A 27,079-nucleotide genomic window follows, 5' to 3' on the forward strand; every position below is an offset into this window, starting at 1 on the left:
GGAATGGGGGGAGGGGCTCCTGTTTATTTTCCAAAGGCACAGGTGCTCATAGCTAATGGCATTTGCTATAATTCTCTAATAAGAAAACAACCTCTTCCCAGAATCTACCCCCCCCCCCCCCACCCTGCCTCTCCCAAGCCAGGGCCTGTCTTCATGTGGGATTTGAGACTGTGTCAATAGGTGTTAGGGAAATCCCTGGTGGCTCAGAGGTTAAAGTGTCTGCCTGGAATTCAGAAGACCCGGTTTGATCCCCGGGTCCAGAAGATCCCCTGGAGAAGGAAATGGCAACCCATTCCAGTACTCTTGCTTGGAGAATCCCATGGCGGGAGGAGCCTGGTGGGCTACAGTCCATGGGGTCGCAAAGAGTCGGACATGACTGAGCGACTTCACTTTCACTTTTCACTTTCAATAGGTGTTAGGCTTCCCCGGTGGGTCAGGGGCCGCAGAGACCCGGGTTCAATCCCTGGGTGCGGAAGATCCCCTGGAGAAGGGCATGGCAACCCACTCCAGTATTCTTGTGTGGAGAATCCCTGTGAATCCCCATGGACAGAGGAGCCTGGCGAGCTACAGTCCATAGGGTCACAGAGTCAGAGACAATTGAGCCACTTGGCAGATGCAAGCACAAAGCCTCCTACAGCACATGGTGGGGTCAGCCCTAACTGCCACAAGAGTCTAAAAATCTGACCACTCTAAGTCTGTCTCAAGGGGCCCAGTTGGCCTGAAATATTCTGATTCCCCAAGAGGGTGGGGGACACCTTTGCTCTTTGCCCCAACCCTGAGGGCAGAGCCAAGGAGGCCACATTTGGGTGGGGAGTGGAGCAGAAGGGTGATGTCATTTTCCAGTGGTTATGGCATCAGGGCTGGCAGAAGGGGAAGTGAATCCTCTTCAAACCCAGAGGCAGGGCTTTCCCACTGTGCTCTGGAAGGGACCTCGCACCCCTAACCCCAGTGCACTTCAGTTGAGGGGCACTCTACTCTGCTGCCTGCCTCCCATTTCTCAGCCAGAGAACAGAGGCCAGGCTTAAGCAGAAAATCTTGGGACAGGGTTCTTTAGTAGGAGTTAGAGAAAAATAAATAAACCTCATACAGTCAGGAGAGAAAATGGTGCTGACTTTGTCAGACAGTCTGAGTCGGGGGCATATGCTGGGAAATGCCCCCAGGTCTTGGAAAAGGGGTGATTGGGCCTTGGGTGGGAGAGAGCACAACAGACCGTCTTTCTCCCCTCTCCCCCAGCCCCGGTTGTCTCAGTGGCCTGAGGGTCATACAGCTGAGGCAGCTTTTCCACATCAGCCTCCCATCCCCCACAGGCAGGAGGCAGCCATCCATCCCCAAAGAACTGGAAGGAAGTGCCAGACTCTGTATCTGGGAACTGACAATGAGGTCAACACAGGGCAAGCCGGAGATGGGGCCCAGGAGCCAGGCTAAGCCGTCCCCCTTAGGTCAGGAGCTTTGGGAGTTTGGCCCTGCTTGAACTACAGGGGCAGGAGTGGAGGTTCCAGGTGGCCAGGTCTAACCCTCCAGGGGAGGAAACTGAGTCCAGAGTGGCTCACTAGGAAAGGCAAGAATGGGGGGCCAGAACACCATTTCCTGCCTCCCCGGTCGTATTTTTCCCCTCCACAAATATGTGACACTTATTCAGAGAGGAGGGGAGGAGGAGCAGGATGTTGGCTTGGAGAGGGCCTCAAGGCCCCAGAGAGGCCCCACATGGTTCCAGCCTCCACCTTCGCCTGCAGCTGAGGGAGGAGCTCCAGTGTCCAAGGGAGCTCCAGCTTCCTGCACCTCAGAATGCAAGGGGCCCTCTCCTTCAGGGGTTGGAGCCATGTCCCAGAAAAGAATGAATGTCCTCGCAGGATGTCCCCATGGGATGGGAGCATCAGAGGTGGCTCTCCTGGGTCTCTGCCTGCTCTGTGAGTGTGTCCTGCTCACACAGCTCCCTGGAGACCACACAGGGTCTCTCAGGCTTGTCCTCCTCCTCAGAGGAGAAGCAGGCCCGGAGGCAGGTCCTCACTGATTCCTTCACTTCCATCTCCAGGCCCTTCATCTTGACCTCGTACTCTGCCATCGCCTCCTGCTGGAACTGTGGGGACAGTGAAGAATACCCACTGTCTCAGGATGGGCCACCTGCCCCCCTCTCCCTCCCCAGGACAGTGGAACTGAACCTGGAGATGCCTGGTTTGTTCAGACTGCCCAGGAGATCAGGGTGGGAAATGGAGCCCATCAGGCAGGTTTCCCAGGGGAGGGTCGGCCAACCAAGCGAAGAGATCTGCAGAAATGCCTCATGACCCCCTGGGAACCAGAGCCCTGACCCCTCAGGAGAGGGGCCAGTTCCTCTCCTCCCACCTCCTGACTGGTAGCTCCCCAGAGCCCGGTCCCTTTACACCCTGGAGCCAGGCCAGCTCTGCTGTGGGCCTGGGTAGTGGTCCCCCCAGCCCCGCTACACCCACCTGTTTTTCCATCTCCTGGATCTGTTCCAGGCAGGCTGCTTGCTTCTCCTCCAACTTCTCCTGGTGCCTCTCCAGGTTCTCCTTCATCTGGGCCGGAGTAAGTGGCAGATACAGACCCCTTTAGGCTGGTGTCCCAACCTCTGTACAAATACTAGAACCCCAGATGGCCAAGGGGCAGCCCCTCCCCCACTGGCTCCTGCGCCATCCCTAGCTGCCTGGGCCAACCGAGACAGTGCATCTCCTAAGGGCAGAGTAAAGGCCTGGGACCACCTCTTCCCTCAGAGAGAGTGTGTTTGGGAAGAACATAGCTCTAACACACCTGGTTGATCACCTGCACCACCTCCTGGATGTGGGAGTTGTTAATCTCTCTCTTCAACCTGTTGGGGTGATCAGAATCTCAGATGAGGTAAGAGGCCGCTGAGAAGAGCTGGGTAGGACAAAGTCTCCACAGGGTGTAGGCAAAATGAGAACTTCATCATAGAATCATCTGTGGCTGGAAGATCTATGTCTGGTCTGGGAACCAGCTAGAGGGGTAAGCAGACAGACCCACGGAGGACCTGAGGAGCCTTTGGGAGCCCTGGGGGCCTTCTGAGGGAAGGGGCTTCCTCACTAAAATGCACTGTTCCTCAAGGCATGCATGGGAAAGTGTAGGTGGAAATCAGTTGTCCCAAGGTTTCGCTTCCCTCTTGGCATGTTTAATTTCCCCTTAAATTCTCCTCTCTGCTCAAACAGTGGTGGCATCTGCTTTTTGCCTAAGGAGGACATTCTTTGATTCAGAGGCAACAGAAGTGGAATCGCCTTTCAAGAACCAGCAGACCGAGAAGCAAGTCAGGATCCCCTTGTAGGGAGGCCCCTTCCCACTGGAGTGGTTCCTGTTCAGCACCAGGCCCGGAGTTAAGTCCTGTGCCTCCCCTCCAGGGCTCACCTCTCCTGAGCCATCTTGTCTGTGGTGACCTTCATCATGGCCTGGATCCGCTCCAGCCTCTTGGCCTCCAGCTTCTTCTTCATCTCTTTGGTGTCACTGCAGAGAAACAGGCATCAGGAAGACGTTTCCTGCGGCCTGGGCCTTCCTAGGAGGTAAGAGTCAGGAGTAGAAGGGAGGCAGGCATACGTCTCCAAGGTCTCCTTGAGGGTCTTCCGCTCTGCAGCCTGTTTCTCCCTGGCCAGCTCCATCATCTTGGTCATTTGCTGAGGGAGAGGAAGAACCGGCTAAGCCAAGCAGAAGAGAAGCCCTTCGATGTGCAATGCGCGGAAGATGTGCAATGCGCGGAAGGTGTGGGGTCTGGCCGTCGCTTCCTCTCCTTCCCCTCCCCTCCCGGACTCTGGCACCTGGGCCGCGTGCTGCTCCTTGAGCTTCAGGACACACTCGCATTGCTCCTCGCCCAGCTGCAGTAGCTCCAGCTCCAGCCTGTCCCTCATCTCTCGAAGGCGCACGTCCTCGCCCTCTGGGCCTTCGGCCGACGCCGCCCCGGCGGTGTCCTCGCCTGGCAAGGTCCTGAGACCGCCACGTGGGAACAGGCTGTGAGCCCCAGGCCATCCGCGCCGCCGAGGGCAGGGTGCCGCCGCCGTGGCCACCGCCACCGCCCTTACCTCTTTTTGCGGGATCCCTTGCCCGGGCCGAGCTTGCGGCCCCTGCACCCGCCGCTGACCCCCGCGCCCGGCGGCCCGAGCCCGGCCAGCTGCGCCGCGCCCCTCTGCAGCAGCTCCTCCCAGCGCCGCACGCCGCGCCGCCCCAGTTCCCGCAGCTCCTTCTCCTGGCGTCGCTGCAGCTTCACGACGCCCTTCAGCTCCCGCAGCTCCTCCAGGCTGGCGGTCTGCGGTTCTGTGGGGGCCAGGGTGAGGCGTGCGCCCCCCCCCGGGAACCGCCCCGGGGAATCGCCCCCCGCCACAGAGTCCCCGACCCTCCCCAAACTCGACCCCAACGTCTCTCTCGGACTCAGCAGGCCTTACCCGCAACTTCTTTCGTGGCCTCCTCCCTGGCCTTGGCCCCGGCTGCTGCAAGAGCCAAAGGCGAGGCTCTTGGGGTGCCCTGCGGGCCCCCGGGTTCGGCTGCACCCCGCCCAGTCCCGTGACCGTGTGGGCCGCCGGCTGAGCACTGCCCAGCCCGAGGCTTCACACGCAGCTGTTCCCTCCCCAGGTCTTGCCTTTTTATTTTTATTTTTAATGAAAAGCTGCCCCCAGGCTGGGATGTGCCTATGCCCTTCGGATGGGTGGGAGGACACCGAGCGCGTACCTGCTGACCCGTTGCTTGTTGGAGCCGATGCCCCGTTGACCTGGCTGGCAGGGTGATTCCCAAGAGGGAAGGGACCCTGTTGCAAGAGTGGGTTGGGAAGGTGCCTCTCACTCTGAGCCCTGGAGTCCGCCCCCACCCTCATCATCCTGCAGATGGGGCAGGCCTGTGGGGGACCCTGGCAGGAGACCTGGTGACACAGACCTCGGGCTGGCCTCCCATGGCTTCCTTGAGCTTCACAGCCTTCTTATCATGGGCACTGAAGAACTTGATAGGATTGGCGAGGGCCACCGTGAGATCTGGGTGCACAGGGATATGGTAGGCCTGGTAAGGAGATGTGCCTCGGAGTCTCTCCTGTCCTCGCCTGCCCCAGGACGCCCTGTTCTACCTTCCTCTGGAGGCTGGCTTGAGGAGAAAGGAGAGAGGATGGATAGCCTGGGGCTCCCGGCATTCCATGGGCCTCCTACCTGCCCAGGTGTCAGGCACATAGTCCTTCATCTCCAGGAAGACAAAGAGCGCAGGCATGGTGAGCGGCATGTTGCTCTCGTTGTGCAGACAAAGATGGTGGTATCCTGTGGGACATACCAAATGGCCAGTGAGCCAGAGCCCACTGCTTCCAGCGCTGCTCGCCAGCAGCCCAGTACTCAACACTCCTGCCTTTAGTCTGGTTCCTGGCTGTGTGATCTTGAGTAGATTACTTTAAATCTCTGAGACTTTCCCCATCTGTGAAATGGGGTAACAGTGTCTACCTCATGTGGTTGCATGCATGCTAAGTGGAGTCAGTTATGTCCAACTTTGCGACCCTATGGACAGTAGTCCATCAGGATCCTCTGTCCATGGGATACTCCCAGGCAAGGCTACTGGAGTGGATTGCGATACCCTCCTCCAGGGGATCTTCCTGACCTAAGGATCGAACCTGTGCTTCCTGCAGCTCCTGCATTGCAAGCAGATTCTTTACCACTGAGCCACTGGGGAAGCCCACTTCATGTAGTTATTCTCAAAATAAAGTGAGAATGTGTTATAAGCCATTAAAGCATTTTAAGTGCCCAGTGAGTGTTAGCTGCTTGGGAAACTGCGCCAGTAATTCCGGAAAATTAGAGACATTCAGTTGGGTGGGCAGAGGTCTCAACCTCTGTCAGTTTCCTGGAGAGGTACTATTCCTGCCCCACTTTCTTGGGCTGATAACATGACAGGGCTACCTTCCTGAAGCTGCCCCATCCTGTGGACAGGATCCTAATACTGGTCTTGGTCTCAGACCCATTGGGAACAGCAAAGAAGGACCCCTGTCCTTACCAGAATTCAGGGCACTGATGGGGATGATGCGGTGTCCAAGAAACTTGTTGCCTTCCTCCATCACAGCGACTCTGAGGGAAGCCAGCTCAGGCATCAAGATCTGGGGAGAGTTCAGGACAGGCTGGAGTGGGGAGGGGGCAGCCAGGCTTTCCCCCTTCCTGGCTCCAGAAATCTAGGGTCAGTGTAAGAACTTTACCAGGTTTGCTGAGGACAAAAGGCCCACTCTAAGCCATGCACACAGCCATCCTAGCAGCTCCTGTCACGGCTGGTCCACACAGGGCAGAGAGCTGGGTATATGGCCTGGGCTCCGGGGGCCTGCTGCAGACAGCCCTTGGCAGCTTTGTCAACAAGTATCCAGTGGGCGCAAAAGACCCCCATGATTCCTTGGGCCCCCGCACCCTGGTCTGAGAGGGCACATTTCTGCCTCTAATCCTAACATGAACAAGCATGGGCATACACACCTGGACACACACGCAAAACCTGCCCACCAAGTAAATTTCTGTTAACTTGGTTTTTGAACTCTTGAAACTCAGGAGGCACAGGTGAGGGGTGGGGAGAGGAGGAGGTTCAAAGAACTCCCTTTATGTATATCCTCTTCTACAAGTAGAGACCAAGGAGGAGGGGCAGGTCCCAGCCCCTGCCTGCCCTAGGCCCCGCCCCCACCTTCTCAAAGACAAAGGGCTCCTCCTTCCAGACCGGATTGATGGAGTTGGTACTGGGTGACAGCTTGGTGCGATAGCGCCTCTTGGGATCCCCCGGAAGGCCAAACAGCTCCACTTCCACATAGGTGCGCACGCTGCGTTCTGACAGGAACTGCCCAGAGATCACCTGGAGGGGTGGGCCGTAGCACGGGAGATCAGTATCAGTTTCCTACTCAGGCCATGCCCAGAACCTAAGTCCTCCAGCCCCTTGGCTGAAACATCCATTCTTGGGTACTGGGAAGAGCCCCGTTCAATTCTGGCCACAGAGTAGAGGCTGTGTGGCTCAAAGGTTACGGCTAAGCTCTGGCATCCAGGGTGTTTCCAGCATTCAGGGAAGAGGTGTGGGCTTCCCCACCTCCTTCCCCAGTGAGGAAGGAACAGGGCCCTCCCCCAGGGCCTGGGGCTCCTGCTGCCCCACTCTGCCCACTCTTCTCCCCTCCCCCAACCCAGCCTCAGCCCTTCCCCTTGGTTTCCATGGGGACCAAGAGGCAGCCTCCAGTGCAGAGGAGGAGGCAGTTTCCAAGGCAACTTGCTACTGCGCTAAACTGGCTGGGGCTGAAGTTTTCAGGATATCAGGGAAGGGGGTTGGGAATGGAGGGGTGGGGCTCCTGTGTCTTTTTACTCAAGACCCCAGCCCTCCCGGCTACTTGTCCACCTCAGGGCCTTGCCGTAATGGAAAGGGTGGTGGCTACCACCACGTCGATGCGGTCCACTGAGAAGGGATTGAACTGCTTGTCCGACCGACGCATGAACTCATGCTTGAGGAGGTAGCCACTCTGCCCGTTGAACTCGAAAAGCGCCATGTTCTGCTGCATGGGCAGGTCTGGGGGGACAGGGACAGTCAGGCAGGGAGCCCCAGCTCTGAGTCTGCACACAGCCTCTCTTTCCACATTTCCCCGCCTTTCCCATCTTGTGAGCAGGGAGGTTGGGAGGGCTGTAAGGATGAGGGTTTCTCATATCCCATATTGGTTCCTTAGGGTCTCATCTCTCAGGAAGGGCCCCCAGCCCGAAGTCAGCAGGAGCAAAACCACGACCAGACCTCACACTCAGAGTGGGAGCTGAGACCAGTGGAGCAGGGGTTCCCACAGCCCCACTCAGGCTGAGCGGCCAGAACGCCAGAACCCTTGCCAGCACTCTGGCATCACCACATACACACTGGTGTACCTGCAGTCACGCAGGTATGAGCCGAGGCACTAAACGCTCACACACCTGCACGTGCACCCACCCAACTGCATCAGCCTAACTGAACATCAGCTCCCCCAAGTCTGTTTCAAAGACCACCTCCTCCTCCCCAGGGAAGGGGTAAAGGTGGGAGGGGCAGGGGAAGGTTCTTAAGGGCCTGATCATGCCCTTACCCATCGTCTGGAAGTTGAGGGCAACCATCTGACAACCGGCATTCCAGAACATCTGGGGCATGTAGTTGGAGGAGTCCATGCGGGTACCCTTGGGGTAGATGCGGCTCATTTGGCGCTTGTTGTAGCTGCCATGGAGTATAGGAACCGGGAGGACCACAGACCCACGAGCCTCGTCTCAGGACCCCCGCCTCTCCACCCCACCAGGGACCCTGGCTACAGAGGTCTCAAGGATACTCCACAAACTGCACGGAGGACTTGGAGAGCAGGTCGTAAGCCTTGAGCTCCGTGAAGGAGGAGATAACATAACTTCGGTTCTTCTCTGCATAGAGAATGATGGAGAGTCCACATCAGGCTGTCCCTTCCCATAAACCTGTCCTCCCCTTTGGTATGCTTGAGGGTTGAGGGGCCAGTCCCAGGGCAGGAAATGTGCAGATCTCTGTGGGTAGCGGTGTGTCCTGGGATAAAGGGTATGCACAGTGGATACACAACAGGGGTTGATTGTGAGTGCCAGAGCCCTGGAGGGTGGAATGCATGCCCTGGGCACACACAGGGACTGTGGGGAACACACCGAGATGACCCCAGAGGTCAGGAACGTGCCATGAAATACAGGGCACAGAGGTTAGGGGCCCACAGCAAGAGTGGTGCACAGGAAAGGGCACAGGCTGGGGGTTCAGGGATGAGAAGCATCGCAGAGTGGACACAGAAACAGGTGTTGGTGATGGGGACGTGCATAGAGGGTGAGAGGAACTCGCTATGAGCATGTCCAGAGAAGATAAAGGTAAACAGCACGGGTGCGCTCAGAAAGGGAAGGGGACAGGCACTGTGCTCTGGCTGGTGTCTTTGCCGTCCACCCCCTCCCAGGAGTTCTCATGCCCCAGAGACCACAGGAGCCCCCGGACGCCCAGCTGAGGTGGCCTGCTGTAAATGACCTGCCTGTCACCGACACATTCCAGAGCATTCTGCTTGCTGCCAAGTTCCCAGTACAGTGACAGCACACTGGGAGCCACTGCCACTTAAACATGCCCTTTGCCTGGCTCCTCTGCTGGGTATTTATAGACAGGGCTCCCAGCCCAAGGGAGGGGAGGACCTGCCTGGCTCTCACCCCCACCCATCAGGCTGCTCTGGTGTCAGGACACACGTCCAAAGGGCCTTCTCCTGCATCGAATCTTGACTTCCAGCGTCCCACCACCCCGTGCTAACTCACGGGCAGAGAACTCGAAGGAGATGAACTTGGTGGGCTGGATGTAATTGACTAGGCTGGACATCTCCTTGTAGGCCGTCACCTCCAGGCCTGCTGTGCCCTAGGGAGGAGGGGGAGGGTAGAGAAGAGGCCAGAACAGAGCCCGGCCCCACATCCCCGCCTGGAGGACTCCCCACACACCTCATCTGATTGCATCTTCTTTATCTCTTCTTCATCCAGGTTCCCGGACTCCTCCTCTTCCTCTTCTACCTCCTCCTCTTCCAACTCAGCCCCTTCCTCACCAGCCCACACTGCCACATACAGCTCCGTCAGTACTGGGGGCACCGGGAGACCCCACACCAGGCTGGCTCTCCCCTTCAGGCCCAGCCCCTCTCTCCCATTCCAGATGCTCCCCCATGCCCACGCCCACCCCTACTCCCCCCAGGCCAGCTCACCTGTATCCTCACCCACAGGGCCATTGGGTGGGCTGCTACCCTCAGCCTCCCCATCCGGCTCCGTGCTGGGGGATGCAGGGCCAGAAAACTGGTTCTTCTTGTTCTTTATTAGGATCTTGCCTCGGAGATCCTCAGGGCTGGGCAGGGGGATGCCAGGTTTCAGCTGTGGGAGAAGAGAGAGAGGCCTCAGCCATCTCCTCACCTTCAGGGTATAGCCTAAGCTCCTTCAGGCCAGGCTGCCCTCCACTTGCCCCCTGCCTACTTCTCCAGCCTCGTGTCTCCTCACTCCACCTAGGGCACCAGTCCTCTGTCTGACCCAACTTATCCCAGCTCCTCAGTGATGTTTTCTCACCTTATTCAGTCTGCCTGGAACACCGTTGCCCACTGTCATCAAGATAAATCCATTATCTCCCTTAAGTTACAGCTTAATAATCACCTTCTCCAGGAAGCCTTCCCTAATCCCCAGGACCAGATCTGGAGCCCCAAGTACTCCTAAAGCAGCCACTGGTTATAATGGCATGGTTACTTGTCTGCTTCCCAACTAGAGGGTAAGCAGTCTGAGCGCTGGGACTGGCCCCTTTGCCACTGACATGTCCCTCAAGCCCAGCATGGTCTGACATGTGGTAGACAATAGGACCCAACAATCCTCGAGGTGAGTCCCAGCATCCTGGCACCCTGCCCTGGGTCCCCAGCCCTTAGCCCCAGATGCCCCACAGTGAAGTCTTCTCACCGGGAACTTCTCCAGGGGTTCTGTGAGCAGCATATCCCCAAACATCGTCCGGCAGTACTCGGCCATCTTAGCCTGTTGGCGGGGTCTGCAGGGAGCAGATGTGGGTCGTGTTCAGCTGCTCCTCTCTACCCTCTTATCCATCTTTTTGTGCCCCCTGATGACCCAGATCAGGGGCTCAGGAATTTGGGGAGGTAGGGACAGAGGCAGGAGAGCCCGCAGTCCCAAGGAGATTGTGAGGAGACCTGGGAGGGAGCTGGAAGGCATGGCTAAGAGGCTGGGGAATGACTGTGGAGAGGGTAGCAGCAGGTGGGAGACAGGGCCAGGGAAGAGAACAAGGCTGGGTGGCCGGGATACACACGAGTCCACGTGGTTTTCAAATGACAGGATGACCGGATAAGGGGAGGTCTTAAAGGCACTTTCTGCAATGGCTTCGATTGCTTCCTGGAGGAGAAAGGGACCCCGTGGGGAAGAAGGAGGTCAGTGCTGTGCTTACACTCCCCAAAAGGCACCGTTGTCCACTCTCCAGTTTCAACACACATATAGAACTGGAGGGCGACTCTTGGCCCCTGTCACTTCTGGTCCCTTCTGGTCCCTTCTATTCCCCACGCTGGTCCAAGGCCTCCCAGCCATCCCTCCTCTCCTGCTTCACCACCCCCAACCCCCAGAGGCTCTTGGCCCAGGGCCCTTCAATAGTGCCCCTGTCACCAGCCTCTGCACACCGAGTCTCACCTTGAAATAAATGTCTGTGGTCATGGTGAAACCGTGGGTGATGATGGGCTCCTCATCGGGGGGCTTCCCCTTCCAGCAGTCCAGCTCCACGCAGCGGCAGCCTGCCAGCAGCACTTGGCGGTACATCTCAGCAGAGGAGAGGCCTGAGAACTGGCCAGCTGAGCCAGAGGAGGGGTGAGAGGCAGGGGCTTCACTCCAGGGCAGTCCTGCTCTGCCCCGCCCCTCTCCATCACGGGGGGCTGTCCTGTGGGCAACCCCTGCAGGGGATTCAGGGGACAGGAACAGGGCCCAGAAGAAGAGAGGTTGGCTGTGAGGTCGCCAGGGCCCACCTGTCAGGTAGGTGTTGTGGGAGGAGTTGATGAAGTAATGGTTGAGTGGCTGGGTCATGTCGTGGTGCAGCAGCAGCTTGTCCTGGGCCAGCACACTGTTCTCTGGCCCGCAGAGAAACCACACCATGCCCTCGGGGGACAGCTGGCCTGGGGGATGGGGTGGTTGTCAGGGTTGCAGCCTAGTTACGGGGACGGGAAAGGTCCATGGAAGGCCCAAGTTTCCCTCAGTCCTCACCCCGCTGCACATTGATGCCGCTGGGCTCATACTTGTCGATGAGGCCCTGCACCTGGTCAGGCCGCGCTGGCGGAAACAGCAGGGAATTGAGCCTGGAGTCACGCTGTTTCTGGTTGATGAATTTGGCCAGGTGCTCCTTAGTCATATACGGTTTGGCCTTGGAGTGGCTGCAGGCCAGAGAGAGGAGCACAGGTCCCCCTCTAGATCCCCTGGGCTGGGGTGAGAGGGGACTCAGACAACCCCCTTCTCCAGCAACATCACCTAATTATCAGCATGGCAGGTGGGAATTTCAGCCACCACCCCTTCCCCAAGCCCAGCCCAGCCCAAGAAGCTCACTAGGAAGTGAAGATCTCATCTATTTCTGGACGAGGACAGAGGCTCATGAGGAAGCTCTTGTACACGGACTCTGGGAAGTCCTCGGGATTGATGGCATCGTTCTGGGAGATAGAGAGTCACTGATGACTCCTGGGTCCACCTCCCAACACCAGGAACCTCAGACTAGGCCCAGCCCTGTGCAAGGGGACCTGGGGAGAGGGATGGCTCAGGGCAGACAGAAGAGCATCAAGGGTACCCTGAGCCCCTACTTTTCAAGGCCCTTGTTGCTGAGCAGAGAGCATCTTAGCTAGTTTGCTTTGCCCCTGAATTGACCTCAGCTAGTCACTTCCCAGGTGGCTCAGTGGTAAAAGAATCCGCCTGCAATGCAGGAAACACAGGTTCAATCTCTGGGTCAGGAAGATCCCCTGGAGGAGGAAATGGCAACTCACTCCATTCTTGCCTGAAAAATCCCATGGACAGAGAAGCCTGGAGGGCTATAGTCTGTGGGGTCACGAAGAGTCAAACACGATTGAGTGAATGAGCACGAGTCTCTTGGCTAAGACAGAATTTGAACTAAGAATGACCAGAACAGGAAAGGAAAGAGGTGAGAAGCAAGTGGGGCTGTTTGTCAAAGCTGTGGGCTATCTTTTTCTTTTTAAGTGAAGGATAAATTTTCAAAAGAAAGCAATTTGCATATAAACAATGTACCTAACAACAGAACCTCAAAATGCATGAAGCAAAATTGACAGAATTGAAGGGAGAAATAGACAGTTCAACAACAATAGTTGGAGACACAAAAAAAGCACAAGGAATGATAATGAAACATAGACAGATTGGACTTCATCCAAATTTAAAATTTTTATATTCCTTCAGAGAAGGTTAGCATGGCCCCTGTGCAAGGATGACACATAAATTCATGAAGTACTCCATATTTTTAAAAAAATTGTATTCCAAAGGACACTGTCAATAAAGTAAAAAGACAGACCACAGAATGGAAGAAAATATTTGCAAATCAATATTTGACCAATAACTGATATCCAGTAACTGACCATGCCACAGTAAAAGACAGTCCAATTGAAAGATGGGCAATGGATTTGAATAGATGTTTCTCCAGAGAAGATATGAAAATGACCAATAAGCATATGAAGAGATGCTCAACATCATTAGCCTTGTGTTCTGTGCTTAGTTGCTCAGTCGTGTCCAACTCTTTGCGACCCCATGGACTGCAGTCCTGCAGGCTCCTCTGTCCATGGGATTCTCCAGGCAAGAACACTGGAGTGGGTTGCCATGCCCTCCTCCAGAAGATCTTCCCAACCCAGGGATCAAACTCAGGTCTCCCGCATTTGCCATCTGAGCCACAAGGGAAGGGGATTCTGCTGGGCCAGTTTCTGAAAATCATCAGGACAAGGAACTCCTTTCTATGTCTGTTCCATTTTCTTCCTTCTGGAATAAGAATGTCTATGACTATTATCATATGCCTATCACACCACTGCATTTTGGAAGCACAAGCCCTGTTGTCTTTTTCACTGATTCACAGATGTAATAGGGCTTCCCTGGTGGCACAGAGGTTAAAGCGTCTGCCTCCAATGTGAGAGACCTGGGTTTGATCCCTGGGTCGGGAAAATCCCCTGGAGAAGGAAATGGTAACCCACTCCAGTATTCTTGCCTGGAGAATCCCATGGACAGAGGAGCCTGGTGGGCTACAGTCCACGGGGTCCCAAAGAGTCGGACACAACTGAGCGACTTCACTTTCACAGATGTAATGGAATTTTGCCCCAGGATTTTGACCTGTTGCTGATTTAGCTGATCTAGATGAGATTTGCCTGGAAAACCCCATGGACGGAGGAGCCTCATAGGCTACAGTCCATGGGTCACAAAGAGTCAGACACAACTGAGCGACAACACACACAGATGAGATTTAGGAATTTCGAACTGATGATGTTTGGATGAGAGTTTAAACTTCAGGTTTGAGACTTTGGGGAATATTAGGGTGGGGTGAATATATTTTGCACAGGGGACAGACATAAATTTGGGGATCCAGAAGGCAGACTGTAGTGGGCTAAAGGTCACCTCCAAAAAAGATATGTCCATATCTTAATCCCCAGAACCTTTGAATGTCTCCTTATTTGGAAAAAGGGTCTTACAGATGTAATTAACTTTGGGCTTTTCATATGAAATTATCCTGGATTGTCTCAGTGGACTTGAAATTACAACAAAAGTGTCCTTATAAGACAGAGGCATAGGGAGATTACACAGAGCAGAAGGCAATGTGAACACAGAGCAGAAAGAGAGATGCGGCCATAACCCAAAGAATGCCAACAGCCGCCCAGAGCTGGGAGAGGCGAGGGGAGAGTTTCCTGCAGAGCCTCTGGAGGGAGCGCGGCCCTCGATTGTGGACATCTGGCCACAACAACCAAGAGAGAATACATTTCTGATATGTCAGGTCACCTAGTTTGTGGAAATTTATTGCAGCAGCCAGGGAAACCAATACAACTAGTAAACATTTTAAAGGGTTTTGCACTTTTAAAAGACATTCTGAAGAAAATCTGGATAAACTGTGTGTACGTGCTTAGTCGCTCAGTCATGCCTGACTCTCTGTGACCCCCATGGACTGTAGCCCGCCAGGCTCCTCTGTCCATGGGATTTTCTAGGTAAGAATGCTGAAGTGGGTAGCCATTGCCTTCTCCAAGCTAATGCCTTCTCATTATCCTTAGGTAATTGCAAATCAAAACCACAGTGAAGGGCAGTCCAGTGGTTAAGATTCCACTCTTCCACTGCAGGGAGCACAGGTTCTATCCCTGGTCAGGGAACTAAGATCCCACAAGCCAGGGGGTGTAGCCAAGTGGAAAAAGAGCATAAAACCACAATGAGATACTGTACACACAGAATGACTAAAGTAAAAAATAAAAAAAGAGAGTAACAAGTGTTGGTGAAGATGTGGAAAAATTGGGACACTTGTGCAATGCAAGTGGGATTATAAAATGGTATGGTCGTTTTGGAAAACAGTCTAGCATTTCCTCAAAATATTAAGTATGCTGCTGCTGCTAAGTCGCTTCAGTTGTGTCTGACTCTGTGTGACCCCAGAGACAGCAGCCCACCAGGCTCTCCCATCCCTGGGATTCTCCAGGCAAGAACACTGGAGTGGGTTGCCATTTCCTTCTCCAGTGCGTGAAAGTGAAGTCACTCAGTCGTGTCTGACTCTAGCGACCCGTGGACTGCAGCCCACCAGGCTCCTCCGTCCATGGGATTTTCCAGGCAAGAGTACTGGAGTAGGGTGCCATTGCCTTCTCTGAATATTAATGAACAATTTTGTCTGGACATATGTTTTCAGGTCACTTGGGTACATACGTAGGGGTGGAATTTTGGGGTCATACTTAATATTAAGTATAGAGTTACTATATGACCCCCAAATTCCACCCCTAGGTATGTACCCAAGTGACTTGAAAACATATGTCCAGACAAAATCATTCATAGAAGCATTATTCAGAATTGCCAAAAAGTGAAAATGACCCAAATGTCCATCAACTGTTGAACAGACATCTACACCATGGAATATTATTCCACAATAAAAAGGAATGAAGTACTGATAGATGCTACAACATGGATGAAGCTTGAAAACATTGTGCTAAATGAATGAAGCTTGATATCAAAAATCACATATTGTATGATTCCATTTACATGAATTGTCCAGAAGAGACAAATCTATAGAAACAGAAACGAAAAGTAGATTTGGTGGCATTCAAGAATTCTGTGCCTTTGCTTTTCATTCCAGAAAAACCCATCAATTGTTTTCCAGGTTCACTCTGAAAAGCCAATATCGGTCTCAGTTTGGAGCAGAGGCTCTGAGCAGACGAGCTAGACTTGAATCTTGGACCCACCGATTACAAGCACAGATGGCTCAGGGGCTCCTACTGCGACGCTGGAGAACTGATCAATAAGGAGGATGTGGTCAAGGTGGGAGCTCAGGAGGTGGGAGTAAAGAAGCACGGATGTTACTGACAGCAGCCATGGTGCCCTAGCAGGAGCCCACTCACACCTTCTCCCCAACCCCCAGCTTGCATCCTCTGTGACTCATGGCACCAAGGGGTCCCCAGCTCCATAGAGCTGACCGCAGGGAAGGATTCCTCCTGGGATTCATGTGGACAGGTGGTCAGTGAGGCCTGAGTTTTATTTATTTATAACATTCCAAATTCTTATCAGGAGACAAGACTCCATGGATTCCGGGTGGTACTCTATACTGAGGCACTGACCAAGGGAGAATGGGGGCCTGAGATCCACCCCCGCCAGGCAGGAACCCTGGCTCAGAGCTGTGTTTGCCCAGACAGCTCCTTTCTGTAAGTCACCTAAGGTACCTCATGGGTGACCCCGCATACAACTTGTAATTCAAAAGTAATTACTTAAGTAAAAAGAAGGGGCTTCCCTGATGGCTCAAGTGGTAAAGCATCCGCCCGCAATGCAGGAGACACAGAAGACCTGGGTTCAATCACTGGGTTGGAAAGATCCCCTGGAGAAGGAAATGGCAACTCACTCTAGTATTTTTGCCTGGAAAGTTCCATGGACAGAGGAACCTGATGCGCTATAGTCCATGGGGTTGCAAAGAGTCAGACATGACTGAGCATGCAAGCACACCAGTGGAAAGAAAGATGTTTTCATGTGTTGAGCTGAAGGAATGTAGACCAACCTACTCTGAACTTGGGCACCTCAGCCCCCTGCCCTGGTTCTCTCACTGCTCCTGATGTCAGGAGTCGGTGGCTCCAGACTTACCTGGTTTTTCAGGCTGTTGGCCAGGACTGTACCATCATTTTTGCCCTCCCCACTCCCATGAGGCCTGCCTAAGTTGCCCTCCAGCCAGAGGCAACTCAGGTGAGGAGGAGAATGCCAGGAGTGGGCTGAGAAAGGAGAACCACTCACCTTGCCTTTGGGGAGGTGGCAGGTGCTGAGGGCAGCTTCCACCCGCTTGCGGTCAGCAGGGAACATCTGGAAAAAACTGAGAGCAGAGAAAGTGAAAGTGAAAAGTGTAAGTTTCTCGGTTGTGTCCGACTCTTTGCGACCCCAAGGACTATACAGTCCATGGAATTCTCCAGGCCAGAATACTGGAGTGGGTGGCCTTTCCCTTCTCCAGGGGATCTTCCCAACCCAGGGATAGAACCCAGGTTTCCTGCATTGCAGGCAGATTCTTTACCAGCTGAGAAAGGCATCAGGCAAAGAAGGGGTGTCGGGCCTGGAGAGGGAAGGCTTTGAAGAGCTTGGAGGAGGGGAGGGGAGGACATGGGGAGGGAATAGGGGAGACTCACTTCTTCACGGGAATCTTCCCCTCAGGGTTAAGCTGCATCTTGAGCTTCACAAGGCTGGTGGGCAGAAAGCAGCCTGTCAAGGCTCAGTCCCGCACACTTAACCCTGAAGGCCAGGCAGGTGGGCACTTACATCTTGTCCAGGAAGGTGCTGCGGGAGGCATTGGCCGTCAGCGGGTGCTTGGCCAGAGCCAGTACGTCTTCAGCCCAGTCCTGCAGGACCCCAAACACAGCAGTCAGGTCCCTGACCCCAGAGGTGCCACCACACCCCACAGCCCAGGCCCATCCCTTGGGATTTCCAGGCAGTCCCCAGGGCCCAGACCTGTGCTCCCCACACACCTTGCCCACGTTCTCCTTGTAGGAGACGAAGTTATGGAAGGTGAGGTCCACCATGTCAGGGCCGGATACCACTGTGAGCGTCTTCAGCAGGAAGTTGTCAGGGGTGTTCATGTTGAAGACTTCCCGGAGCTTCTGACTCTGCAGCGGGTGGTGACACAGTGGGGATCAGCAGTGTGCCCCTGGCCCTCTGCACCGTGGATCCCCTGTCTCTCCTTCTCAGCCACGTGAAATCTGGCTCACTGGAGGGCATCTCATCTGTGCCCATCGTGGGAGCCACGGAAGGAGAGGCCCACAGGAAGAGACAAACCAAGGCCGTGGGGCTTGCAAGTTCTGTGTATTTTGTTTGCCATTTCTCATTTGAAGACAGATTCTTCGTCCCCAGGTTCAGGGAATCTTGCTTCCCACCAATCCCTTCCTCCAACTTCCTTACCAGCATTAGGCAAAAACAGGCAAAGCATTTGGAGGGCAGGGGAGAGGGGGCTAGCCACACCTCCCAGACAGCCTGGGGTGCTCTAGGGGCAAGAGCTTGCCGTGCAACATCTCCATTCACTGTGTCCTGATACCAAAGCCCCAGCAAGCCAGGGGGCAGTCACACCCCTTCATGGCTGAGGGAGAGACCCTTGGCTCGCTCCAGAGATCAGGCTCCCCGCCCCCACAGGGACCCCTACCCTATGGAGCTGATGGCTGTGCTGAGCCTGGTCTCCTCTGGGCCCACTTACCTTGGGCATCTTGGCAAACTTCCCAAAGCGGGTGTCCCGGATGCTGGTGATATCCAGAAGCTCCATCTCCTAGTAGCAGCAAAGACGGGATGTGGACCAAGACATCAGATCGAGGATGAAGGGCAGGAAGCTTTACACCCCTTCACATCTTGGCCAACTGCCTTTTCTAGATGCCAAGACTGTGGGGTCTCCCAGACTGCAAACTTCCCTTCTCAGCAAGTGGTTCGCCTTCCTCATACGACCCTCCTCCCTTCCTCTATAGCCATGCCTCTCCTGGCCACTCAAATTACTGGGCGGCTGTGACCTCATCTCCCCACCTCCATCCCAGATGCACTCTCTCCAGACTCCCCCACCCTTCTTTCTGCCCATGTGCTGAGACTTCTCTGATCTCTCTGGACCCTCAAGGTTACCCAGAACCATAGACAGGGAATCAGCCTTTGGCAGCAATTCTAATTCCATTCTCTCTCTCCAAGAGATGCTAAGGGTGGAGCACTGGGGCCCAAGGCAGTCGTGGTCCTCACTGGGGTCCTCCCTCCCAAAGCAGCCAGACCCACCCACAGGGGGTCCCATGGAGCCACCCCTTCAGGTCACTCTATACTGCTGGCATCCACACCTTCACCCCTGTGTCAAGAGGCTGCTTGGATTCGATGGATCGGCAGGAGTTCGGGGCCATGGTAGACAGGGGCTGCCTCACCTTACTCTGATATGTCCAGTACAAGTAGTAGCCCTTGGGATCCACACGGAGGATAACCGGAGAGGCTATCGTCGTTTCCTACAGAGAGAAGGAGTCAGCACCCTGCTCTGAAACTTCAGGCTGAGCACTCCTGGCTCTAGCCAGGGGTTTCAGAGTTCACCATCTGAGGTGGCTGTCCCAGGGGTCTGTGGGTATTTCTCTTTGTTCTCCAGAGCTAAGGGCGGGGTATAAGCCTTAAAAGCTCTGAACCAGGGCTGGGAAGGGGTAGAGGGTTGGAAATGACATTTCTGGAAGAGAAGAGGGTTTCCCCTCTAAATCCCAAATAGAAGTTCTCCCTCTAGATCCCAAGCAAGAGTCTTGGCCCCCACCTTACCCTGTTTTCAAGGCCCACAACTCAACCACTGGAGTAGAATGTTCCTCACCAAGACTCCATGCTACCTCCAGGAGAACTAAACACAGTGAGAGCCGAGAACCCAATCCCTGCAAAGCAGCCTAGCTCCTGCCTGCCCAGTCCTCCCATCCGTGGATCCCAACCACCCAACTGTCCCACATGCCTTCCCACCTCCCAACACAAGCACCCAAACTTTCTTGCCTAAAATATCATCAAAGACAAGGTTCTGGAAAGCCTTTCCTGAGACACGCTGCAACAACAGGGTAAGAGCCGGTTCTCAGATGTAGAACCCTATCTAAGAAATCCCCAGGGGCTCACAGACTCCCAGGAAACAAGCCTCTCCTAGACCATGAGCTCTGTGCACCGCGTTTGCTGAAGGAGTGAGTGAATGAAGGATGAACTCCCTTCTGAACTCCTGTTCCACTCACAGAGCACACAGGCTGCCTTTTATCTTAACGGTCTTTGCATGCACAAATAACAAGATACGAAAGTTGAAGTTTCCAACAAGGCATGGTAGTTGTTACACACCAAACCAGAACAAATGCAAAACTTACAAAGGAAATGGTCCAGAAAAATGTTCTCAAATCCGGGGTGGTTAGGATATGAGAGGGAAGAGAACACTGCTAATTCTGAAAAAAGCTATGTTGTGAACTCCGTTCCCTTGCCTCCCCAAGGGAGGGTTGGGGGGCCTGACCCCTCACCTTAAACCTCCTGCACTTGGAAAGCTTTTGTCACCCCTGAGGTTGTGGGGTCTGACACCTACCTGGATGACATACGGGCTGACTATTGGAGAGAGAGAGTCATAGTGGTGTGATAGTGAGCCCAAACCCCCAGAGTCTGTAGGGCAATAAATCCGTATTTTCTGGGTCCAAAACGGGCCTGTGTGGGAGAGGGGCAAAGCCAAAGTTGCAAGAAACTGAAAGTGGTAACTGGATTCTGAGGGGCTGAAGAAGTAATTTCAAGTGACCTCCTGAAATAGAAATGATAGGAGGACCTTGGGCTTCCCTGGTGGCTCAAGGGTGAAGAATCCATCTGCAGTGAAGGAGCTGCAGGAGACATGGGTTCAATTCCTAGGTAGGGAAGATCCCCTAGAGGAGGTTATGGTAACCCATTTCAGTATTCTTGCCTGGAGAATCCCATGGACAAAGAAGCCTGGCAGGCTACAGTCCATGGGGTCGCAAAGAGTCATTCATGACTGAAGTACTTAGCACAAACCCAGGAGGCCCCTAAGTAAGAGATCCCCAGGGGCTTCCCTGGAAGGTCTGGTGATTAAGATTCTGCACTTTCTTCGCAGGGTGGGGGTGCAGAGGTTCCTTCCTTGCTCAAGGAATTAAGACCCCCACATGCTGTGTGGTACGGGCCAAAAAAATTTTTTTTAATTAAGGAAAAAGATTCCCCAGTTTGGGGAAGGTGGTTGGTGGGTCTCCTAAGAATCCTCAAAAATATGCATGAGAAAAAAAAGAAGTCTTGACCTTTTGCCAGGCCCAGTCCATGATAGCAGCTGCTCAGTTAAGAGCATCAGTACCTCTTTGCCCCATCCCTCTGTGCACCCCACTCCTAGTAGGCATAGAGGAGGAGCAGGGGATCCCCCCACAGGCCTTCGCAGAACGTCTGCAGCTCACCTGAAACCATTCTTGGAGGTGGGGTAGAAGATGTCATTCTAAGTCAGGTTGGAGTTTTGAGATAACTAGTCTCTGAAGTTAGACTGGGCTTTGTGAGGAAAAGAGTCCATAGGCCTGTTTATTCCCCAAGAGCAGATGAAATGTCTCATGACTGGCTGAGTGTCCTTCGGGGGTCATAGGGGAGCTTCTCCCACAGAATACATTGTAAAGGGGCTCTGGGACACAAAATTAAGTTGAGAGCTCATTGCACGCACTGTACTTATCCAATACCCAGGTTATCTGCCAGCTGGACCAAAGGCAGTCTGAGAGCAGAGCCTCATCTGGCAGGTGCATGTGCCTGAGACCGGGAGCTTCCTGCTTGTGGGAGGCAGGGTCCAGGACCCTGCAGTGCCCTGCCTCAGGGAGGGCAGCGGGCCCGCTGGCTACACGGAGGCTGGCTTGCAGAGAAGGCCACATGGCACATCCCCGTCCATAATGACGCTAAGGTTACACACATTTCCCGGAGGAACTGAGAGAGGCCACTTCACTTTTCATTCTGAGCCACTTCCCTCGTCCTGCAGACTCCTGGGACATACCTCCACCATGCCGCAGTGGCTACACCACTCCTGTCAAAGCAGAAGGCCCCTTACCACGGGCCACTCCCCACAGTCATGGCAACCGGGTTACTCAGCCAAGCCCAGTCCCAAAGGCCTGAGAGCCGCAACTCGTGGCCCCCCTCATCCCACCTGCGAGGAGGAGGAACCAGCCCTAAGGGCCCACCCCTCCTGCCCCACCACCCAGCCTTCAGATTCCCTCCCTGGGACCAGCCAGCTCTGACTCTCACACCAGGCCAGCCCAGCAGCCTCCCCTCCCTGAGGAGGACCCCAAATCCTTCCCCTTCCCTGCCCAGAGAATGCCTGGCCTGTGGCCACACACACATTTTCAGGGTCCAGGAGAACCAGAAGCTAGGAAGGAGGCCCAGTTTGAGAAGGAGCAGACACATGGAGACAGAGGTGCAGGACAAAGCGTGGTTTCCCCATTCCCTGCAGACAGGCAGGCGTCAGGGAGCCAGGCAGAGAGCAGCCGGCAAAAGCAGAAGTCTATAAGTTCCCTCCCAGGGCCGGGGAGCAGAGCCTCCAGGTCTCACTCGCTCAGGGTCATCCCACAGCCGCTGGCGGGGAGTGGGACATCCCCAGGACAGGCCGGGGTGGGTGTAGAGGAGCAGGTGCTTATGCTGGGAGCAGAGGCCTGGCTCACCTCTGCTTCTGGTCCGGCCTTGGCTCTGGGGCACCTTTCCTCTCTCCCTCACTGAGACCAGGAGAAACACACCCTACTCTTCTTGGGGGTTAGGGAGAAGGGGAGACCCAGACCCAAAGAGGCTTCCTCCTGCGACCACCCGAGCAGCCATCCTCCTCTCACATCCACACACAGAGCCTTAGCCCCTGGCTGCCGAGGGACACAGGCTTGGGCACATACCCTCACCCCCAGGTTTGTTTATCTGGGCAGCTGTATCAGCTGCCTGGCCAAGCCACACGGGCGCCTGAATCCTGGCAGACATAAACCAACCCAGTCCCCCTGGCAAAGCCCGCAGCAGCCCATCCGCCACCCCATCACCGCATCAGCCCTCTCCAGCCCCACTCACATCATCCCATTTGATGAAGCGCTCCCCTTGGCTCAGATAGGCCTTCACTGTGGGGGGCAGCAGGACAGGGTTGAGAAGAGACATGGTGCCAAGAGTCCCTCTTTGGAGAGGCTGGGCAGGCAGAGAGCTCGGGAGGAGGGGAGGAAAGAGGGCGGGCAGGAGGGGAGCCTAGCCGGGCTCACATAGCACCCGCCCCAGCTAGTCCGGAAGTCTGGTGCTCTTACAGCCCACAGGGTGCAGGACGAAGTGTTTCGGCCAGAGGCCCATCTGCCTTTTAAATCAGCCTCCTCCCGCCAGCCTGCAGCTGGGGGCTGTGGTCACCGCTCCTGCCCATGGAGGCCAGGCTCCCCTCCCCAAAGCCCCCGCCCTCACCCGGCGCCTCAGCACTTCCTGCTCAGGGCTTCCTTCTCTGTGCTGCTCGGCACTGAGAGACAGGTCATGAGGTCTGGTCGCCTCAGAGCAGGGGCCTCTTGGTCCCAGATGAGATGCAGCAGGGGCATGAGCTAGGGGTACTGCTCCCCAAGTGGACACCTTGGGGGAAGGGGCCCCCACAGAGGTGGGGTCCTGAGCGCCAGAGTCTGTCTCTCAGAGGCTGAAGAGAAAGCTGGGACCACCTGAAGATGGGAGTTGAGGGTGGGGCAGGGTCCAGCTGGGATTGAGTGCTTTGAATAAGCAAAGTTTGCTGAACACCCAGCTCCTCTTTCTCAACCCTTCCTCCCCATGAAAATGAGGTGCAAGTGAGGCAACTGCACCCCTCACCTGTCACATGACTCCCTCCTCTCAGCCCTCCAGAGTGGCCAAGGCCTGGACCCTCACTGACTAGCTGCCACTCGGCACACAACTGCCCTGAGCACCCTTCAGCCACCGCCCTCCACTGTGATCTCCTGCAGGCCTCCTCCTCTGCCCTGCACTGGGGCCTGTCAGAGGGAACACTTAGGGCAAGGGGTGCTGTTCAGAGAGGCCTCTGCTCGGTCCACTCAGGACGCATGACCCTAACTCTACTCCAGCCCAGGCCCAGGCCCTGGGAGCTGTCATAGCCCAGGGCAGTCCAGCCCACTTCCTCTTGCCCAACCTGCTCTTATCACCCTTCTTAACCCAGCTGGGGGAGCCAGAGCTCTGACCAGGACTTCCTTCCCCTCTCAGGGCCCCACTTTCTGCCCCAGGTCCCATCATGGTGCCACCCCCTGGTCACCACGGGACCCTTGCCCAGGCCCTAGAACTGCCTCCGATGGCCAGTCTGGCCCAGGGCAGGAAGACGGGGGCCCTTTGGGGGCTGGAGCTGAGGGGATTCCTAGCACAAAAATAACTCTCAGAAAAACAATTGTAAGACCACTGGGGTGGAGTAAGGCCTGACAGCCTATGAAATCAGCTTGGGAATCCTCCATGCTGACCTGCCCTCTGCCAAAGCACTCAGCCAGGCTCCCGTCCCTCTGAGTCCTGCTGTCTCTCGCCTCTCCTCCCCCATGCCTCCAGCCCAGGCCCATCTGTGGGCCCCTCTGGTGTCTCCTGCTCTTCCGATGAGTCCCTCCCTGGGATCAGGTTCCCTCTCTGTCTGTTTGAATGCATTTTGCAAGGGAAATCCTTGTCCCTTCCCAAAGCCCCTGCACCTGTCACCTGCAGCCACCCTGTTCCTGCACCCAAGTTCCTCCCTCTTGTCCACCTTGCTGAAGCCTTCTCTCCGAATCTGGAAAGACAATCTCCACCCTGTACAGACCTCCCCCCCGCCACACCCGCCATTTTATGGGACTGAGGCAGGGATTTCAGGGCTCTTTACTCTTTTACCCTTTCTATCTCTTTTACCCTGAATGTTGAAGGTCTGAATCCACAGAATAAAGTTTCACTCATCTTTACCCAGTGATGACATTCACTACCTGGACCCAGTTCTTTTTTTTTTTTTTTTAATTGTAGGATAATTGCTTTCCCATGTTGTGGTGGTCTCTGCTGTACATCAGCTTGAATCAGTTATAATTATATATTTCCCCTCCCTCCTTACCCTCCCTCCCCACCACACACCCAGTTCTTGAGGCTCCCAGCTATAGCTTCAACTGTCCTCTCCTGCTCACATCTTGCAAAGCAGCCCCCAGAATGCAGGAGACCCATGCAGTGAAGGGAGGGGGGGAAAACGTTCATCAAAGAAGGTTTGAAAGTGAAAGTGTTAGATGCTCAGTCATATTTGACTCTTTGCAACCTCCTTGGACTGTAGCCCGCCAGGCCCTTCTGTGCATGGAATTTTCTAGGCAAGAATGTTGCAGCAGGTTGCCATTTCCTTCTCCAGGGGATCTTCCTGACCCAGGGGCTGAACCCGGCTCTCCTGCACTGCAGGCAGATTCTTTACAGTCTGCGTCACCAGGGAAGCCCAAAAAAGGGCTTCTTTTCCTTCAAAAATATTTAGGTATTTTAAAATATGAACGACAAAAATATTGTGTAAATAATGGTAGAGTGGATATAGAGAAAATCAGAGAGGTCACATGAATACCCAGTTTGACAAACTGACTCCTGGGCTGAGCTGAGTAGAGAGTGCCTCACACCAGCTCCCAATCTCACCCCCAGGGCAGAAGGAGGAAGGGTGAGGATGCCCCCTGCTGGGCGCACTAGAAAGCACGGGCCTCCTGGGGAAAGGCTGGGAATCTGAGCAGGGCAGATCCTCAGGGAAGTCTCTGGAGGGTCTGTCAGTCGTGGCGATGGGTATGCTGGAGAGTTTGGCATGGCCGAGCTTTGGGTGGTAGCAGACTGTGAGAAGTTAGCTGCAACAGGGGGCTATCTCCCAGGGAGATCCAGGTGGCCTGGAGCCCCATAGGCAGGTCCTGAGGTCACTTGCTCACCTGGCAGCTCTGTGTGAGGACCCCATGCTTTTGGTTTTTCAACCTGTTTATCAGAGAAGTTTAGTGCTGGAAGTCGAACTTAGGTCTTTGGGTGGCCCAGTTACCAGACAAATGAGAGAGTCAGATTAGGTGGGTTTCTCACCTGCTGCCATGACTTACCTGATGAAGCAGTGGGGTTCAGGAGCCCGGAGGCCTGTGGTGAGTCTTGGGCCAGTGGCCAGCCTACTTTTGAAATGAAAATGGCTCAGATGTTGCATCCTTGAAGATCGGTTTCCTAGTCAGGCACGGGGAGCCAGGCTGGGATCACTGCTCTATGAACCCAGCCACCTACTAGCTGGTTTGTCTTGTGATAGCTAACCTTCCTGTGCCTCAGCTTTCTCACCTGTAAAATGGGGATCGTTATGCCTCACAGGACTCTATAAGAGTTAAATTATACAATGGATGTAAAGTACTTCATACATGGCCTGCACATGAGCACAATAGTATTATCATTATTTTTGTTGTTTTGTTGTTAATATTATTACTTGTTAGCAGACACAGACAGGAGAAAATCAGTTTCTCATTACTATCTCCTCAGTATATATTGCTATCGTTTCCACAAGCATCTTTACTGACTTGCTCTTTGGATTCTTTTTTGGCAGTTTGTGAGGATCAGGGGCTGATGCCAAGGTATGATCCTACCCTTCCCAGGGCAGATTGAGTTAGGGGTGCTCCTGGTTTAGACCTGAAGGAGACTGTCCCCCAAGCAGCCTGAACTCCTGACATCATAAGCACAAGGGCTCACATCATGGACAAGCACCAACCTCCCACCACCTTACCATCATCACAGCCCCCACAGCTGATGAGGCAGGCATGACAGTAAGGACCAGGGGCTGTCCATTAGTCTGGCTGTATGTCCAGCTGTGGCTCCAGACCCAGCCACCAAAGGCATGCTGAGAGCTGGGTATGAATGGAGGCAGGGACAAGGCTGGGTAAGCAGGTGCTGAGCTGCTAATCCCTTAGGGACGAAAGCAAGTGATCAAGAGTTCTCTGCAGAAACCCAGAAGGAAGGTATTGCCTGTCCTCCCATGCCAATCCCTGCTAGAATCATAGAAGAAACCATCTGGGACTTCAAAGTGGAAAAGAAGCAGTCCCGTGTGTGTTTCCCTTTGAAGTGTCATTTTGAATCAAACTTACATGGAGGTATAGCTAGGGGAAGCCTGGATCCATCCTCAAGAAACGTTGATTTCAATCTCAACTGGAGAAAAGGTTTGCTATGAGATCGTAACAAGTTACCTAAGCTCTCTGATCTTTAAACTTTTGATCATTTCCAAGATTCATTCCAGCTCTAAAAATCTTTCCATTCAGAAGGGCCAACCTTGTCACTTTCCTCTGAGAGATGACAAACCTAGAGATGAGAGCTGAAGACAGCAGGAGAAGGATAGCCTCTTCCTCCTATGGGCTGTTCTTGGACACATTTCTCGTTTTCTCTGCCGCAGTTCATCTGTCTGTGAAAAGGACCTGTTTTCATAAGTGTGATGGAAATGAGTTAGACACATTCTTCTCCAGGCAGGCATGGTGACTTGTGCATAAGGAATGCCCTCA

At 54.5% G+C, this 27,079-nt stretch overlaps 1 protein-coding gene and 1 non-coding gene across 11 annotated transcripts; one reads left to right on the top strand and one right to left on the bottom strand.

The window, feature by feature from the left end:
* Positions 1 to 1,033: 1,033 nt before the first annotated feature.
* On the bottom strand, positions 1,034 to 22,923 carry PLCB2 (phospholipase C beta 2). 10 transcript variants are annotated; one of them, XM_042252272.1, is made up of 32 exons: positions 22,898 to 22,923; positions 19,040 to 19,117; positions 18,346 to 18,414; positions 17,627 to 17,764; positions 17,421 to 17,500; positions 17,291 to 17,344; positions 16,908 to 16,983; positions 12,018 to 12,118; positions 11,682 to 11,848; positions 11,447 to 11,593; positions 11,118 to 11,275; positions 10,747 to 10,829; positions 10,389 to 10,473; positions 9,659 to 9,821; positions 9,405 to 9,514; positions 9,228 to 9,324; positions 8,258 to 8,342; positions 8,024 to 8,148; positions 7,337 to 7,491; positions 6,631 to 6,795; positions 5,968 to 6,067; positions 5,142 to 5,246; positions 4,879 to 4,973; positions 4,678 to 4,753; positions 4,395 to 4,439; positions 4,035 to 4,266; positions 3,774 to 3,939; positions 3,556 to 3,632; positions 3,370 to 3,465; positions 2,764 to 2,821; positions 2,445 to 2,531; positions 1,034 to 2,077 (listed from the first exon to the last, which is right to left on the bottom strand). In XM_042252272.1, the coding sequence occupies exons 3-32, from the start codon at positions 18,409 to 18,411 to the stop codon at positions 1,874 to 1,876; spliced, it is 3,396 nt and encodes a 1,131-aa protein (XP_042108206.1). In that variant the 5' UTR covers positions 18,412 to 18,414; positions 19,040 to 19,117; positions 22,898 to 22,923; the 3' UTR covers positions 1,034 to 1,873. The 10 variants fall into 10 exon arrangements, 9 of the variants coding, with proteins under 9 accessions (XP_042108206.1, XP_027827477.1, XP_027827476.1 ...); XM_027971676.2 differs by having other exon boundaries at positions 4,395 to 4,436; positions 22,674 to 22,923; XM_027971675.2 differs by having other exon boundaries at positions 22,674 to 22,923.
* LOC114115910 (U6 spliceosomal RNA) lies at positions 12,830 to 12,932 on the top strand. Its single transcript, XR_003590019.1, has one exon. It is a non-coding gene; the product is annotated as a U6 spliceosomal RNA (small nuclear RNA).
* Positions 22,924 to 27,079: the final 4,156 nt, after the last annotated feature.

The sequence above is a fragment of the Ovis aries genome, chromosome 7 (assembly GCF_016772045.2).
Source record: "Ovis aries strain OAR_USU_Benz2616 breed Rambouillet chromosome 7, ARS-UI_Ramb_v3.0, whole genome shotgun sequence".
Classification (NCBI taxonomy): domain Eukaryota; kingdom Metazoa; phylum Chordata; class Mammalia; order Artiodactyla; family Bovidae; genus Ovis; species Ovis aries.

Bases quoted from the DNA above. Each gene is read 5' to 3' on its own strand.
- PLCB2 (XM_027971675.2), bottom strand. From the start codon at position 22,757: ATGTCTCTTCTCAACCCTGTCCTGCTGCCCCCCACAGTGAAGGCCTAT. The intron at 9,822-10,388 runs GTGAGAAGACTT...CTTCTCCCACAG, and splicing joins AACCCCTGGAGAAGTTCCCG to CTGAAACCTGGCATCCCCCT. The intron at 7,492-8,023 runs GTAAGGGCATGA...CTGTCCCCCCAG, and splicing joins CCTCAACTTCCAGACGATGG to ACCTGCCCATGCAGCAGAAC.